The 18,401-nt window shown below is 40.1% G+C and overlaps 1 protein-coding gene across 5 annotated transcripts in view; it reads right to left on the bottom strand.

Annotated features, from left to right (window-relative positions):
* Window positions 1-18,401, bottom strand: part of shank3a (SH3 and multiple ankyrin repeat domains 3a) — a 241,451-nt gene that overhangs the window by 135,138 nt on the left and 87,912 nt on the right. For 4 of the 5 annotated variants that reach the window (XR_010804539.1, XM_066685384.1, XM_066685385.1 and 1 more), the window contains exons 4-6: window positions 10,235-10,343; window positions 2,800-2,951; window positions 1,232-1,399 (exon numbers count right to left, since the gene is read on the bottom strand). Coding sequence is in view for 4 of the 5 variants with exons in the window: in XM_066685384.1 (XP_066541481.1) it covers window positions 1,232-1,399; window positions 2,800-2,951; window positions 10,235-10,343 (429 nt within the window). In the remaining variant the exon portion in view is untranslated. Of the gene's footprint in view, window positions 1-1,231; window positions 1,400-2,799; window positions 2,952-10,234; window positions 10,344-15,635; window positions 15,719-18,401 lie in introns of those variants that run through there. The other variant, XM_066685388.1, reaches the window with a different exon arrangement.

The raw sequence follows: 18,401 nt of genomic DNA, 5'->3' as shown, positions 1-18,401 counted from the left end.
CTTCTACATGTGCTGAGCCACACATACAGCTGCAGCACAACTAGCTAGTACTCTTGTATAACTGAATTGTTTGTGTTTGTATTTTTTTTTCCTCCCAGCTACAATATAAGCTAGATAATATCTTCATCAGTCAAGACTTAAATGTCATATGATGCTGTTACAACACATTTAGCATTATTGTAAAAACATCTAACAGAGCCTATTAGGAATGCATCTCCTATTTGCACTGGCTAATGAATAATTAAGAACCTGTTTTCTCTGATATTTCAAGTACATAGTGGACCAATTAAAGATAAAACACAACAGTGGAGTGTAGGTCAGTCTTAGGGTGGCTGGCACCAAGAAATAGGTCAAGTGAAGTGTTCAGTCAATATCGCACATTAACTCACTTCAAAATTATGCCTTAATTAAAAACACACCTCGATCTATCACTGTTCTACCCATTTCTTTTCTGACCACATGAACACAATCTGTAATATATATTATGAAAATACTCCAATCAAAAAAGATTATTTGATTTGATTTAAAAAATACCACCTTTACTTTCATTATTGAGAATAAGCCTATGCATGAAGACTATACATGAAGACATGAAGATTTCTATTCGCTTCTTTTCTTTCACTGGATCTCCCCCCGATCACTTCAAACCGCTTCTTCTATTCAAACTGGATAAACTTAGTATGCTGGAGAAACATTTTAACCATCCACAGCAGACAGACACCTGTGTTTGCCTGCACTGTGGGCAGTGATGTGGGAGAGGGTCTTATCCATACAGAGCAGCTGAGGCATAAATACAATTTTAAAATGTGAAATTCCAGATGTCCAAAGTGTTTAAAAATTGTAAAAACATCTCACTGAAAGTGGTCACTTCATGAATTCATTATGATTATACTGCCTGATAATTGATGCATCATTTTACACATTTTTTTCAGATGATGCATAAATAAGGCAAAGTAATTCATATATATATATATAATATAATATTTCATAAACACGGTCCAAAAACAAACGTTGGTAGGTGGATTGGCAACTCAAAGAAATGTGTCCAAATAAGTCCAGCTGTGAATGTATGTGTGCCTTGCGCCCACTGATTCAGGGTAGGCTCTGGACCCCCCGCAACCCTGAACTGGCAGTTACAGACAATGAGTGAACAAATGAATTAATGATTGTAAACAAATAGTTAAATTTACACAGACAATAAACACCCTTTGTCTATATGTGTGTTAGTTACCTGATGGATCTCCTGCCAGCCATTTTCGTCCACACAGCCCACCTGAGCATGGTCATGTAGTAGCAGCTCACAACAGTATGGGTCCCCTCCAACCATGGAGCTGTGATACAGCGGAGTTAAACCACGACTGTCCTTATAGTCCGGACTTGCTCCCAGGTCTAACAGTGTCTAAATGTATACAGACACAGGGAAAAGGTGAGACTCACTGTGTATATGGACACAACACCACAGTAAACCTTAGTCTAGAGAACCATCAATGACCTCTACGCTTCCTCTCTTGCTGGGCATTTACTGACTACACAATAACACACATACACACACACACACACATACACACACACACACACACACTTGTTCTCACTTCAAATGGAGAGCTTCTAGTAGGGCTAGATCTTCAAAAGAAATGCTTTAAAAAAAGGTAGCTTTATTCAATATGTGGGTCAGTGAAACTGAATATACACACAGCGTATAGACAAAACTCGTCTGTTCTTCAATGAAGCACCTGTTATACTCACTCTGTGAAAAACTGAGACACCATATTCATTTTCAAAAGCTGTTTCTAAGAACATCAGACATAACAGAATCTACTTTTAAAATGAAGGTGAACGTAAAAGGTGATTTAGTTAAAAAAAAGTGTTCCCAAACTGGAGGTAACGTATGCAAAGATACACAGAAAATCATTTTTCTAAATACTGCACAGAACGGTCAGCATCAGCCAAAGTCAGGTTACCTATTAGACAGACAGTGCTTAAATGTTTCCCCTTTGAAAGAGAAGGGAACCATCAAGCTGCACTTTCACTTAAGACCTAAACAAGGACTCAGTGTCTCTGATGCCATGCACTTAATAAAGCATGGTCTGGCAGTTCCTTGTTCATGAGTAGCTCCACCTTGTGGAGAATTTAAGGCTGACCAAGACTGAGTGAGTGAGGGAGTAACAAGTCAGTTTCATGAGGTCTTTTGCACCTGAGGGGGAAATGAAAAAAAAAATGGACAAGTTCCTCTCCGTTCTTCCACTGGGTGAAGAACTCAACACTAAAGATGTGATTTCAGTAAAGAATCAAAGCTGTAATAAAGATAAATGCTATTACTTAGTTTTTGAGGTTCATGTGTAAAGGTATTTTTAGTGTAATTCATGTTTTCTGTTTTTACTTTGGTGTTTTACTTCAATCTTCAATGTTCTTCAATCATTCAATCATCAATAAATGATGAACCACTGCTTTATTATATTATTAAACTTTAGCAATTAAAAAGCATCTGTATTAAACTCACAAAAATAACATTTGAGTACATATAGAGCCACATAACATATGGAGGTTCTGACTTCCCATACTCTTGCCTTTAACTATCAAAAAAGCATATATATATATATAAATTGAAACTTAATATCTTTATGTTGCCTGTGGCATATTCTCCAAACCAAAGCCTAAGCCTAAACCTAACCTTAACAAAAACTAACACTGAACTTTAAAACTTCCAAGTAAATTTATATAATGAAAATGACTTCAAAAATGAATTTTATCTTATTATCAAGCCCAGGATCATAAGGGAATTTATTTTGGTGTACTTACGATGAGCGCTGTGTGGTTTTTTGTGCGCACAGCTTTGTGGAGAGCAGTTATGCCATCTCTGGTCCTGAAATCCAGATGGGCTCCCCCACCCTTCAACACCTTAATGAGCTCTGCACAGCCCTCTAACTGAGCTGCCATTGTCAATGGACATTCTGTATAAACACACAAAAAAAAAACCCCACACACACACACACACAAATGTTGACATAACATTAGTAGGGTACCTCTTTTGTGTAAAACCGAACACATTAAATTGACACTGAGAAAAAAAAAAGATAAACTCAGAGGTGAGGGCTGTGCAACTCACAACGAAACAGAGGGGTTCTCACAGAGAGGAGGGGGATCTAATATTCCTGTTCATATATGAATGATTACTGTCCAAATAAAGTAAAATGACTCCATCCCAGTAGAGGTTCTAGCTTGTGTGATGCCCTGGGCAAACCCACTTTTTAAACACATGCATATTAATCCCTGTGGATCAACGCTGGGTTCTTTATGAACTGCAGTGAGTTTCTCTGTTAATATAATATAATGTGGATTTTTTTAAATCTCCTTTTCTGTCCTTTATAACATTTATAACACTTTCTTTCAACAGGTCATATTGGTGTTATTAAAACTCAGTTAATAATGTTTAATTTACTTTTAGATTCCAGTTCTTCTGGAGATTCAATATCAGCACTTTTCAAAGATCTGCACCTCTGCACCTCACGCACTTTACCGTAAAACACGATGTAAACACGCAAGCAGAACCAGATGCCCCTGTGCAGTCCTCGTGACTTTATATTCTCAAAACATTATGAATTCAGTGTCAAAATATTATATTTTATTTTTGTAACAAGTGGCCCTAAAATGCTGTCATAGTTAGTGACTGAGTGGCACAGATTCCCATGCTTACTGTTGCCATGGGAATTAAGGAGGGTGAAGCATTGAGCAAGTTGTTCTCTGATTGACACAGTTTTTGTCAATACCCCGTGCCACACTGGGCAGTTGCCCATGTCGCATATGCCTACCTCCACCACTGCTCCATCCTGTATATCATAAAGATATCAAATTATGAAGGAACAGAAGTGCATTTTGTATGCGAATATCAATCAATGGTTTCCCAGGGCTTTCAAGTACCTGGCAAAACCTTACAGTTACTCTTACACCACCAGTAATGCCTAGTGTTTGGTATGGCTCTACTCTCCATGTTGCAGACTGGTGTTGAACTGTCGACCTGAGCAAGGACAACATGATGTTACATTAAGTGTTCTTGGGTGAGACGCCTAACTGGCCTTCCTCAGGAACATGATTTCAATTTTTAAGTTGCATTTATAAGGGCATCTGCCAAATTACATAAATGTCATGTAACGTAAAGCTTTTTTAACTGGTGTTAATGACTACTATGTTTTATGCATTAGATATTTACGCTATTGTTTTACTAGACTTGATTCACAGATCATATCACACAAATATGTCATATCATTAAACCTAATCACAGATCTGTTTACATGTAAAGTAATTATTTTCCCCTGAAACTGTATTACCATAATAACACTCAAACAAACACACACACATACACGATATAGCCTCTTCTATCTATTACCCTTTTCAGAGGCCACACTTAACCAGTTTCAAACAAGTGCATGAATAATCCTGAATAAACATGAGCAAATTTACATAAAAAGTGATCTGGCCTTCGCAGGCAGAGGTCAAACATGATCAGTCCACGGTCATCCACGCAGAACAATGTCTCCCTCTCTCCTTTACTCACACCCTCTCAAGAGTTATGTTAACTCAGTAATTGATTGACTTCGTTATGATTAGGAAATGGATTATAACAAAACCTCTAGAGCCACCACCATGTCATTTACTAATACTTGTACAGAAGAGTTCTGCTGTTGAAGAGTGACGCAATTTCCAGGAGTAAATCACATTGTTTAACAATCTCTTTATGACGTTTAGCTGAAGGGTGTGATATACTAAATTGCTGCTATAACTCCATGAAACTGATCTATTCCACGCCCCCCAGCTTTACGTGCCTGACTAAATATGTAAGCTTCATTAACAGTGGAGCAATATGCACTATGAGAAGACCAGCAAAAACTGCCCTTTGCTGTTTATACAGGACCACAAAAACTACAAAGTTGGAACATTTTGTAAAATGTAATTAAAAAACAAGAATCTGTCATTCTTTTAAATCATATCAAACATTTATTTAAATAACAAACTAATTATGTTTTGCAAAAATATATATATTTTTTCACACTGGAAGTTAGGACAGGGTAAAATTAGTTAATGTTCATAAAAAATGCATGACACAGTGTTCTGAAGCCTTACATTATAAACAGATTAATATAAAAGAAAATAAATGTCAGTCTTTCATAGCAAAAAGTAAAAAACTCACATCATGGGAGAACTGTTAAAGAGTTCAAAACAAAACATTTTTCAGTGCAAAATTGTCAAGAATGTTTACGTATTTTATTATCTACCTTACTTATGAACAAATTATTCAGAAAACCTTGATAAATAGCAGTCCATGAAGGGTAAAGGCCTTTTCACACCGAGTCCAGACTTTGGCGAACGCATTAAAAATCAGGCTAACCAATCTGAAAGCCATTGTCATGGTTACCGACAAAAACAAATGAGCAGGATGCCGGTGGTTGAACAGCTCATCTTGTTCGTAGCAGAACACAAAAGCTTAAAACATAACCAACACGCTGAGAAATAAAATGCAGGAATTAAAGAAAATATAATCCCTTGTAAGGAGAGGAGCAGCACACAGAAACAGAGCCTCAAACTAACCTGGTGACCATTGGAAACACTGCTGAAATCCCAGTGTTGTTTTGGAGACTGGGGCAGATTTGATGTGATGTTTAGTTGCAGTGTTTAAAGTAGAATGACAAATCCATCATTGTTGCTACTCAATAAGTCCATTAATAGGTGGCACGGTGGCGCAGCAAGTAGTGTCACACAGCTCCAAGGGCGTGGAGGTTGTGGGTTCGATTCCTGCTCCGGGTGACTGTCCGTGAGGAGTTGGTGTGTTCTCTCTGTGTCCGCGTGGGTTTCCTCCCACAGTCCAAAAACACACGTTGGGAGGTGGATTGGCTCAAAAAGTGTCCGTAGGTGTGAGTGAATGTGTGTGTGTGTGTGTCTCTGTTGCCCTGTGAAGGACTGGCGCCTCCTCTAGGGTGTATTCCTGCCTTGCACCCAATGATTCCAGGTAGGCTCTGGACCAACTGCGACCCTGAACTGGATAAGTGCTTACAGATAATGAAGTCCATTTATTTTTCCTCTTCCGGTGAAGAGGTATGAAGGCTCCACCGCATTAAAAATCGCATCAGATATTTATGTGCAAAAAACTCATACTAGATGTGAAAAGACCTTAAGGCTAGCCACCAATGTTGAATGAGCAAGACCTTTGAGCCCTCAGATGGCACTGCATAATACTGTCCTGCTACAGTGATAAATACAGCAATATGGATTTGGAAGTACTTAAAAAATGTCACATTGCAGAGTTTAACTCTGTATCAAGAAATGAACATATTAGTCAAGGAGAAAGCAAATCATCAACTCTACACAGAACCTCTAACATGTTTATTTCAGCACAAATAGGCCAGTCCTCGTTTTGTACCTGCTACAAAAACAAGGCTTTATATGCAGTGTGTGTGTGCTTGAGTGACCTATCTGTAGTCCAGATCTGGTTTCTATGGTACATGATAGAGAAGAGAATCAGGCAATGTCACACAGACTGCTGAGCAGCTGAAGTCTTGTATTAAGCCAGAATTGGCAAAAATTCCTCTGGCACAACTTTAACAATTAATACTTGCAGTTCCCAAACTATTTAAAAGCACAATTAAAAAGATAGTTGAGGTAAAACAGTGGGAAACATGCCTCTGTCACGAACTTTTTGGAGTGTGTTGCAGACATCTAATTCTAAATGTGTTTATATTTACAAAATACAATATAGTTTGTTGTTGAAAAAATAGGATACCTTTTCTTTGTGTCATTATCACTTAAATAAAGGTTCAAAAGTTTTCAAATGAATTACAGATTCTTATTTTATTGCATTTTACAAAATATCCCAACAAAAAAATGGGGTTTGTTCCCAGGTCAGTCGAGATATGTAGTCTCTCCAGCGTGTTCTTGGTCTTCCCCGGGGCCTCCTCTCCGTTGGACATGCCCGGAACATCTTACCAGGAAGGTGTCCAGGAGGCATCCAAACCAGATGCCTGAACCACCTTAACTGGCTCCTCTCAACGTGGAGGAGCAGCAGCTCCACTCCGAGTCTCTCCCAAATGTCCTAGCTTCTAACCCTGTCTCTAAGGAGAGTCCACACACCCTGCGGAGAAAACTCTTTTCAGCCGCTTGTACCCGTGATCTCATTCTTTCTGTCACTACCCAACGCTCATGGCCATATGTGAGGGTGGTGACATAGATTGCATGGAAAATCTCTTCACCACAACGGACCAATACAGGGTCCGCATTACTGCTGACGCTGCACTGATGCGCCTGTCAATCTCCCGCTCCATCTTTCCCTCACTTGTGAACAAGACCCTGAACTCCTCCACTTGAGGCAGGATCTCAATTCCAACCTGGAGAGAGCACTCCACCCTTTTCCAGTACTAAGTACCATGGATTCAGATTTGGAGGTGCTGATCCTCATCCTTACCACTTCACACTCGGCTGCAAACTGGTCCAGTCAAAGCTGGAGGTCCCGGGTCGATGAAGCCAAACAAGACCACATCATCTGCAAAAAGCAGACATGGAATCCAGAGACCACCAAACCGGACACCTTCTGCCACTTGGCTATGCCGAGAAATTCTGTCCATAAAAATTATGAACAGAACCGGTGACAACGGGCAGCCCTGACAGAGTCCAACTCCGTGGATACCACTCGGACTTACTGCCAGCCATACAAACCAGATTCCTGCTCTGTTTATACAGGGACTGGATGGCTCGAAGCAAAGAGCCCAGTACCCATACTCCCAGATCACCCCCCACAGAATATCCAAAAGGACATGATTGAATGCCTTCTCCAGATCCACAAAACACATGTAGACTGGTTGAGCAAACTCCCACGCACCCTCCAGGATCCTAGCAAGGGTAAAGAGCTGGTCCTGTGTTCCACGACCGGGGCGGAATCCGCATTGTTCCTCCTGGATCTGAGGTTCATCTATCAGTTGGACTCTCTTCTCTAGTACACCCACATAGACCTTACCGGGGAGGCTGAGGAGTGTGATCCCCTATAGTTGGAACACACCCTCTGATACCCCTTCTTAAAACGGGGAACCACCACCCCAGTCTGCCAGTCCAAAGGCACTGCCTCCGATGTCCACGCGATGTTGCAAAGACATGTCAGCCAGGACAGCCCCACAACATCCAGAGCCTTGAGGAACCCGGGGCAAACATCTTCCACCCCCGGGGACCTAAAGCCAAGGAGTTATCCTACTACTTCAGCTACCTCAACCCCAGTGATAGATGAGTCCTCCCCAGGATCCCCACTCTACTTCCTCTGTATTCCTCTGTACAATAATTTATTAGTATGGTGTAGGGCCTCCTTTTGCGGCCAATACAGCATCAATTCGTCTTGGGAATGACATATACAAGTCCTGCACAGTGGTCAGAGGGATTTAAAGCCATTCTTCTTGCAGGAAAGTGGCCAGGTCACTACATGATGCTGGTGGAGGAAAATGTTTCCTGACTCGCTCCTCCAAAACACCCCAAAGTGTCTCAATAATATTTAGATCTGGTGACTGTGCAGGCCATGGGAGATGTTCAACTTCACTTTCATGTTCATCAAACCAATCTTTCACCAGTCTTGCTGTGTGTATTGATGCATTGTCATCCTGATACATGGCACCGCCTTCAGGATACAGTGTTTGAACCATTGGATGCACATGGTCTTATTGGTGCAATGTGCAATTAATGAAGATTGGCCACCAGGCTGCTCCAATTTAGCCATGAAACCTCCCACACTAAAATGACAGGTGTTTCAGTTTCATTGTCTAACCCCTGTATATATATATATATATATATATATATATATATATATATATATATATGTGTGTGTGTGTTGGATTATAATATATATATATATATATATATATTACTGTTATATTTTTGTGTTTGATTATTTGAAGCAAAACTATGAATAATAATAATAGATTTTATTTATTAAGGTAAATTGTCAAAACCCATTTCAAAATGGGATATTGCAAAATGTGATTAAAAACAGAATGAGATTATGTGCAAATTATTGAAACACAATGTTTTATTGAAAATATACAAAGGCAACATTTCACATACTGAAACTGAACATTTTTAACATTATTAATTTGATGCCAGCAACAGGTTAAAATCATGTTGGGACAGGTGCATGTTTACCACAGTGTTGCATCAACTCTTCTTTTAAAACCACTTAGGAAATGAAAAGACCAGTTGCTGTAGTTCTCTTACTTGATCCAGGATTTTAGTTGCTAAATAGTTTGGGTCTCTGTAATAGTATTTTACTTTTCACAATGTAGCATATGTTTTCAATGTATTTGAACTAGAATAGCACTCATTCACTACTGGAAAATGCAGTTGTTATCCAAGCAGATTGTAGATGTTCCTCCAAAACCTGTATATATCATTCAGAATTAATGATGCCTTCACAGATGTGTAAGCCATCTATGTCATGTGCTCTAATGCACCTCCAGTCCTTAACTGGAATGCTAGCGTTTGAACTGTGCACTTATAAGTCCCTCTTCTTTTCAGCCCAGAGGATGCAGCATGAAGATAAGCAGAGAAGAAGGCAGCATTTATGGATCGTGTTTTTATATGTTTGTGGATACAGTGAAAACCACTGACAATGGTTTTTGGAAGTGTATCTGAGCCTGTGCAGTGAATTCCACTACAGAAATCCAATACCACCTGGGGGCCCAAAGATCACATTCTGCCAATACTGTTTCTGGGCCTTTTCTTTTGCATATAGGTTGATAATATGTTCAGTAGGTAAACAATCTCCTTCCTCATCTTTATGTCTGAAAGGCTATGCACTTCTGAGATGCTCTTTTTAAATCCAAACATGTCACTAACCTGTTGCCAATTAACCTAATTTATTATTTTGTAAAATATGTTGCTGTCAAACTGTTTCAAAACAGGCATAAAACAGAACAAAAAATAAGATTTATTTACATTTTGCACTGCATCACAGATTTTTAAAGCAGAAGCCTCAAAATATGTTTTTATTTGTGCCTTGTCCATAGTTGGTTGAAATGCCCTTTCTTTTTGTCTTTATTCAAAGGTCAAGCATTAAAATCAGCATGTGAAAACCCTGAGACACACACACACATACACACACACACACACACATAATATGCAAAGCTGTAAGAGCTGAGCAAGCAGCAACCACTCCAGTTAGAAGTGTCTTATGAAGGTCTCTTCACATAATGTGATGGATTAGAAGGCTTACCTCCTGTTTCTGGATCATGGAAATTTGGGTCGAGCCCCTTCTCCAGAAACTTTGATACCTTCTCAGTATTCCTCTGCTGAACATACTCCATAAACTTCTTCAAGTTAGCCTGAAAGAGTGAGTGAGAGAGAGAGAGAGAGAGAGAGAGAGAGAGAGAGAGAGAGAGAGAGGCTGAAACCTATACGTGAATTTACTTAAATAATGCAATGGTGGGATAAAAGCAAAGGCAGGAGTGTTATCTCATGTGGAAGAAGCATAGGCAGGGTAAAGCCTACAATACGTCAGAAATTTAATTTTAGATTCTTTCTTCATCCCTCCCTCTCCCATACACAGTCGCTACCACACACATAAAATACAGGATCTTCTCTCTAAAAGAAACAACACCAGTCTCACTTTGTTAATGTAATATTTTCAACCCATAATCCAACACTCCACAGGCAGTAACACAAATATTAAAATGCATTACATTTCATATGAATGATGCCAGGACTCATTTAGAGGATTGCCTGTAATCCAAAAGGAAATCAAATAAAACGGTGGAGTATTCATCTCCGGCCTGTCACTCACAACCAGCAGCTGTGCTTTCCTGCTCAAAGCGGCCAATACCTGCTGACTGCAAGAAACAGCCACAGTATAAAGTGTGTGTAACACCTGCCCCAATGACAGCCGTATTACTGACAGAGAGAGCCAAAGCTCTCATCATCACACACATCATCTCATAATTTCTTCCTAGAGAGGTTTTTCTCTGTCAACTGAGACCTGATCAAGAAACATTACATCAGAGTAGGAAAGTCTGTCTGGTCCACAGAGGGGGAGTGGACTATGCCAAGATGTGGGTACCTTTTATCTGTGATTGGAGGGTTTAAATCAACCCAGACGCTGTCCTATCCGGACCTGGACCTATAACTGATAAACTATTAAGGAGCTGTTTCATTTAGAACAGAGTGCTTGTTTTAAATGGTGTGACTCTTCTAGTCATTACGGTTCAGGTTTAGCGCTCCAGGAAATCACAAGTGAGGCTACTGAGCTAATCAGATCTGTGCATTATGACGAGCGCTGTGACTCCAATGAGTTACACACACAGGGCACCGCTCCAGACACTGCTGTCCTGGGGCCAGTAGGGGCATGATAAAGGCTCTTTTGGTACACTTTCAGGATGACAGTGTTGTGCGAGTTATAACCAGAAACTTTAAAAATAAGGGAACAATTAAGAGTTGAATCTCTCATAATGCTGAACATGGATTCCCGCCCTTCAGCATAAAGAGCCAATCAGCTTACTGTTAAAGGATAAAGCCCCACCCTCCATCAATAAGAACTAATAATATTGCTGGTTATGTGAACAGGTGTAATGTGGTTAGTTTTGTGTTCTGTTCTGTTTTTGTTCCTTGTTTGTGCTCCCCATGTCATGTGACTGTTTCCCCCTGTCTTGTGTCTGCTTCCTGCTTGTTCTCAGGTCATGTGATACCCTTCCCTTGTGTATCTAGTGTCACGTGTCTTAGTGTCCAGGTGTCTCTTGTTGGTGTGGTCTGTATATAGTCCTGTTCAGTGTTTCTTGTTGTGGGTCATTGAATGTATCGATGTTGTTTTTATGCATGCTAGCTTTTCTTCATGTCTCTCTTGTCACGTTATATCTTGTTCTATGTTTAAAGCCTTGTTTAGCCTTGCTCTTTGTTCAGTCTTGCTCTGTGTTTAGCCTTGTTCTGTGTTTAGCTTGCTCTGTGTTTATCTTAGCTCTATGTTCAACCCTTTTGGTCAGTAAAGCCTTGTTTAGTGTTTAGCTTCTTGTTTAGTGTTTATCTTTGTTTAGCTTTCTTGTTTAGTGTTTAGTCTGTGTTTAGTCCTTGTGTTTACTGTCCTAGCCCTTGTGTTTAGCCCCTCTGTCTCGTTCCCTAGCCTCTCTGTCTAGTTCTGTACTTACCTTCATTCCTCTTAATATCCTTGACCACTCATACACACCCCCATTGTTACAACAAGTAAGTCAACTGCAACTACAAGTCATTAGGGAATTTATATACATATGTATTTTTTTTATATAATCATTGTTATAGTTTATTTGTAAAATTTTACTTGAAATGAGAAAATGACATTTTATGTAGAGTATATGTTATTTATAATATTAATAAATCTTGTAGAATTATACTGAAATGTAATTGAAAGTGTAATTTGATTTGAAATTCTGTTGTTAACTACATAAAATGTTGCTATGACTACAAGGCTACTTCAGTTATGCAGGATATGGCACTGATCATAATGCAGGTTATACATTATGTTCTGGACCTTGGCTTGAGAACATTTTCTCTAACTGGGCCTTAATGAATTTTAATTAATTACACCTGGTTTAAATGGACTGTAAGTTGAGTACATTTTCACTGCAGGTGCAGCGTTCAACTGAACTGTGAGCAGGGTACTTCACTGCAGTTAAAGGGTTTAACAGGACTGAGCCGGGTACTTTCTTACCCCAGCTGGAGGGTTTAATAGATTCTGAATTGGGTATTTTCCTCTTCTCACTGCAGACTTCATTCCTGCCAGTTGTGCCAACTGTGCCAGTCAGGGAATTTCTCAGTGTAGTGGCGGAGCTAACTGGACCTGGGCCGAGACCTTTCTTCCTGTGGTGGTGAAGCTGGCTGGGCCACAAGCCGTAGATTTATACACTGTGTATGTACAGTATGTGTATGTTAGTTTGTGTGTGTGTGGGTCTTGTTTGCTGCTGATCTGAAATTGTAAAAAAAAATGTTTGAACATGCACCTCTTTCTTTGAACATACAGAGTCTCAGTCACGTATACTCTCTCATAAACACACGCTGTCTCAATTACTTTCATTATCTAATAATTGAATCAGACACTGTCTCAATCACAAGAACCATCTCAGACACACATACACACACACACACACACACACTCTGCCACTAGATAAAACTTCATCTCACAGTGCTAGAATCCATTTTACCTCACATACATCAAACATCTCCAAAACACATACCCTAAAATCAAACACGTCTTGTAATCGCACATACAAACCCTCTCATCACAACTCTCATGCTGCTGCAGAACCACAGACACTGTCTCATTAATCATCTTTAACTAGAGAACTTCATCTAAGATCATCAAATTTAGGAAACCCCAAACCCTAAAACACCACTCCGCAGGTAGCAATACACAGCTAATTCCTGCTGATGTCCAATCCCACAGTTTCTGCTTATTGCAGAGTAATATCAATCAACTGGTACTGGATCAGTGTCTCATAACATCTCACAGTGTCATAATCACACACCTACAGTCTGCAATAAAAACTCTGAAGTGGAATATACGAGCAAATCACACTTTTTTGTAGGAAGCTATTATTTAACGCCTAATAATCACATGTATTAGCAGTGATAACACAGTGGGTCATACTTTTAATCATTTTTCACTTAGAGCAAAGAGACAATAAATTCCGTTGACCATGCAGTTTAAACATTTTCAACAATGTAGTCCAGCTGTTGCTTTACTAGGCTGACCAGATCTGAGATGGTGAAAAACAGGACACGTCTTCGGGGGTAGGTTCAAGACTGGTACATGAGCTTTGCCTGACATAAACAAGGACTACTGACGTGCAGACTGACCAATTAAATGTTTACAGAGAAGGTTATCGACCAATAACGGTAGCTCTACAGTCAGACCGTCCAATCAGAAGATTTTAGGCTACTTCACCACGCCCGTTTCTCACTCAAGCGAACCAAATGGAGTTAGGGGAGGGCGGGACTAGTTTGTGAACGAAATGCTTCTTGAAATTCTATGTAAGCTCTAGAAAAACAAAATCCCGGACATTTTTTTGAGTAAAAAAGAGGACATCTCCGGGTAAAAGAGGACGTTTGGTCACCCTACCTTAACCCTATTCTCCAATGGTTAAGAGGACCCGCCCCCCACAGGACCACTAGAGAGCAGGTTTAACATGGTTTTGGATCATTCCCAGTGCTGCAGTGACACTGACCTGGTCATGGTGTGCTAGTGTGTGTTGTGTTGGTATAAGTGGATCAGACAAAGCAGTCCTGCTGGAGATGTGAGCTCCCTAGTATCCATCCAAGTGTGTCCTGTGACCCTAGAGGACGACCAATACAAACTGTGCAACAATAGATGAGTGAATGTCTCTGACTGTACATCTGGCTGACAGTGTGGCTGAACAATGTAGGTGTATAAAGCCGTGGACAGGGAGTGAACCCAGTGTTTTAAAACTCCAGCAGCACTGCTGTGCCTAATCCACTCACAATAACACAACACACACTAAAATACCAACAAAGCATCAGTGTCCCTGCAACACTGAGAATGATCCACCACCTAAATCATACCTGTGAGGATACAGTATATTTAAGAACAGGGGGAAATGGGACAAAGTATTCAACAACTGGAATACAGTCTGTAAATGCATTACTACAAAATGCTCCTGTGTGGTCAGTTGTGTGAGTGTAGGTAGAAAGCGATAGTCATAGTGATATTCTAGTGTGTGTGTGTGTGTGTGTGTGTGTTTAAAAATTGTACCTGATATAGCAGGTTAATTAACTAAATATAAATAACTAGCATTCCATTATGTAATTACAGAAATAAGTGTATTCAAATAGCATATATATCATAACAAAAATGCATTATACTACAGAGTATGTAGCACAATAGTATATACTATTAAAAAGTAATGCAATATTATATCAAACAACAGACTTAATTAATCATAAAATTAGCAGAACTGATCATATATGCGTTTGCTTTTTTTGTTCAACAGATTGCTAATATCATTCAAATACTCCGACTGAGACTAGATTGCTTCAGAAGTCCAAGGACAGATGGAATAAAAGCATTCAGTGCAACAGCACAGCAGTGTGAAGCAGTGTTCAGTCAGCAGCACTGCGCACCTGAGGGAGACTCGACCCTCCGTCCAACACTTTACACTTTCCAATAATTCGGAACCACTCCACGCTGTCGAAACCATGCATGAACTATCACAGTGTAGCATCCAACATACAGACCACAAGTGACCACACATGCACTTATACATTGCCATGCAATATTTACTATTACATCCTATAGACTGGGCAAATTGACACCTGCTGTTCTTCTAATTTCATCTGCTAAATGATAAAATACCTGCACAATCCTCCATCAATGAGTGATGAGCCTCTCTCTCTCTCTCTCTCTCTCTCTCTCTCTCTCTCTCTTTCTCCTGCTTGTCCGCCTGCAATGAAGCAGTAGCAGAACTATCCCAGTTTCTCAGTCTGCTTACCGCCTGTTACATAACTTCTTAAGATCAAGTACTGCACATACACACAAACGCACATGCAGGCACACACACACACACACACACACCAAAAATGCACATATGCATGCACCCGTTCCCACAGCCAAAATCAGATAAAAGCTGCAGCTTTCTCACCATGTGTGGTCGTAAATGCTCTCCGTTCTCTTCTCTCGCTTTGATTCTCTACCCATGACACTCCCCCAAGTCGAAACCAGCTCTACCATCCGAGTGTCTCACCCTAGCACTTACGCTTGCGTACACACACACACACAGAGAGCTGTGCCGCAACCACCGATTTCTCCATCCCCACTGTGAACGCTACAAACTCTCTGGCGCTCCCTCTCCCTCTCTGAAGCACCCAAGCTGTTGTTATGGAGATGAAATACAAAAGAAACATTAGCCAGTCTGCCACACAGAGTGAGAGGCATCCTCTGTGTGTGAGAGTGTGTGTGGAACAAATCTATAGAGGATTTTTGTAAGGGGAAAAAAAAGAAAGTCTGTGGGTATTATTTGTATAATCTTGTCTGGCAGGGGAAAGTCAGGCTTTGAAATTTTGTCATCATCATAATGAAGTATTACTGTGCAGTCTTTCCCTGTTTCCATACAAACTATCATGTACAGCTTTGTCTCCAAGACTGGGATTAAAACCTACCATGTTTTCATCACATGTGGACCTCAATCACATGGTTTTCCAGAACATTATGTTCAAATTAGATTTGCGTTTGGGAAAAAGACAGCTTTTCTTTTTTACTTGCAATTTACTTTAGTTAATTCAGGGCAGCGGCACGGTGTCATGTCACAGTCACACAGCTCCAGGGACCTGGAGGTTGTGGGTTCGAGTCCCGTTCCAGGTGACTGTCTGTGAGGAGTTTGGTTTTCCCTGTGTCTGCGTGGGTTTCCTCTGGGTGCTCCAGTTTCCTCCCATGGTCCAAAAACACACGTTTGTAGGTGGGTTGGCGACTTGTGAGTGTTGCCCTGTGAAGGACTGGCGCCCCCTCCAGGGTGTATTCCTGCCTTGCGCCCAATGATTCCAGGTAGGCTCTGGACCCACCGCGACCCTGAGCTGGATAAGGGTTACAGATAATGAATGAATGAATAATTCAGGGCGTCCAACAAATCACCTTCCAATACAAGTCTTGGATTTTTGAGGTATTAATGGGTTAAATGAAAACAATAACCACATTTAATATTAAACACACCACTTTCAGTTTGCACCTTACATCTTTTTTAATTCTTAGTGCAGATGCTAGCAGCTAATTTGAGCCTTGAAAAGATACAGAAACAGATACAGATAATGATGTAGCATTGCACTCCTAATCTTATCATATCTTTTGAATTTTGTTAATGAAACATTTAATCCAATCTGTTAAACTGCATTAAATTAATTCATTTAAATTAGACTGCAAACAAAATATTTGACAACAGAAATAATTATCTGTGAGGCTTTAATTGCAAGATAATCTAATGAAAAGTAAAGAATCCAAGCCTTCGCTGTTTGGAGCGGGTTAAACATCTAATTTTTGGCACAGTGGTTTGAAAGAGTTTCACACACACTTGCTCTTTACAGCTCACCTCCAGGTGCCATCACACACCTGACAGCAATGAAACACAGACAGGAGAGCAGCGAGGAACCAGGCGCCTAAACCAGAGTCAGAGTCTCCAGAACAGTGTGCACCACTACCCGACAGTGTGTGGCGAGGAAACTGGCAGAACACATGATTAACCCCAGGGTCAGCACATACTCAGTGTAGTTCTTTCTACTGCTTCTAATTTCACACGGCCCTATCAGGGGTACTGTTCGACTCAATGTAATGGTGTCGGTTCTAGATAATGAAGGTTAATTTTATTATTAGCTCTAAGGTTACACGGTTCATTAACAGAAATAACATTTAAACCCTGTGCCATTTTTTTTCACGCAAATCCACCATAGCAGATCTCCAGGCAAAACGGCCAGTTCAAGCTGAGTTGACAATGAAAATCTGATAATAATGAAGATTAATTTTATTAGGAGAATAATGAAGCGCTCATTTATGGTCTTATTGCTAGGATTCTCTGTGAGCTAATTTGCAAATCTTGCTTCTATACAACAACAAAAAAAAAAACTACACTATACGCACACACACACCCTCACACATCAACCATTACATTATGACCACCACCTTGTTTCTACGCTCATGCTTCATTCTCTCAGCTCCACTGACAAGTCAGGAGCACTTTGTAGTTCTACAATTACAGACTGCACTCCATCTTTTGCTCTGCATAGTCAGGACCCCCACTAGTATCAGTGCAACACACACTAAAACACCACTAACCTGTCAGTGTCACAGCAGCACTGAGAATGATGCACCACCCAAATCGTACTCTCTGGGGGTCCTGACCTTTGAAGAACAGAGTGAAGGGGAGCAAACAAAGTATAACAAAGTAGAGAGCAAATATGTCGGTGGAGCTGAGAGAATGGACTGTGAGTGTAAAAACAAGAAGACGGTCATAATGGTATTGTTGATCTGTGTGTGTGTGTGTGTGTGTGTGTGTGTGATTTAAACAGACAGGAAAACAGACAAAACATCCATCCATAGATTAAATAGCTATTAATTCTGCAGTTGTTTATAGCATGCATATAAAGCACAAGAAGGGATGTAGAACAGGCTAAACACTTTTTATACCTGCCACTGGTGATAAGTAGTCAGTGTAGTGCCAAGCTTGTATCACAGCTGTGGTCATAAAATAGCAGAGACCTCATAGGACACACTTAATTTTCTGTACAAATACCTTGAAAAAGGCTGAATGAAGATCTTCATCTGAAAATCAATTCTGATATTAGCAATATACAACAATTTACCACAAATATAAAACAAGTCCATCATTTTTTTAAATATATAGCTTGGTTTATGGCATAGCAGG

Source organism: Hoplias malabaricus, chromosome 11 (genome assembly GCF_029633855.1).
Source record: "Hoplias malabaricus isolate fHopMal1 chromosome 11, fHopMal1.hap1, whole genome shotgun sequence".
Classification (NCBI taxonomy): Eukaryota; Metazoa; Chordata; class Actinopteri; order Characiformes; family Erythrinidae; genus Hoplias; species Hoplias malabaricus.
The sequence above is the reverse complement of the archived record's forward strand: the minus strand, read 5'-3'. Positions and strand labels throughout refer to the sequence as shown.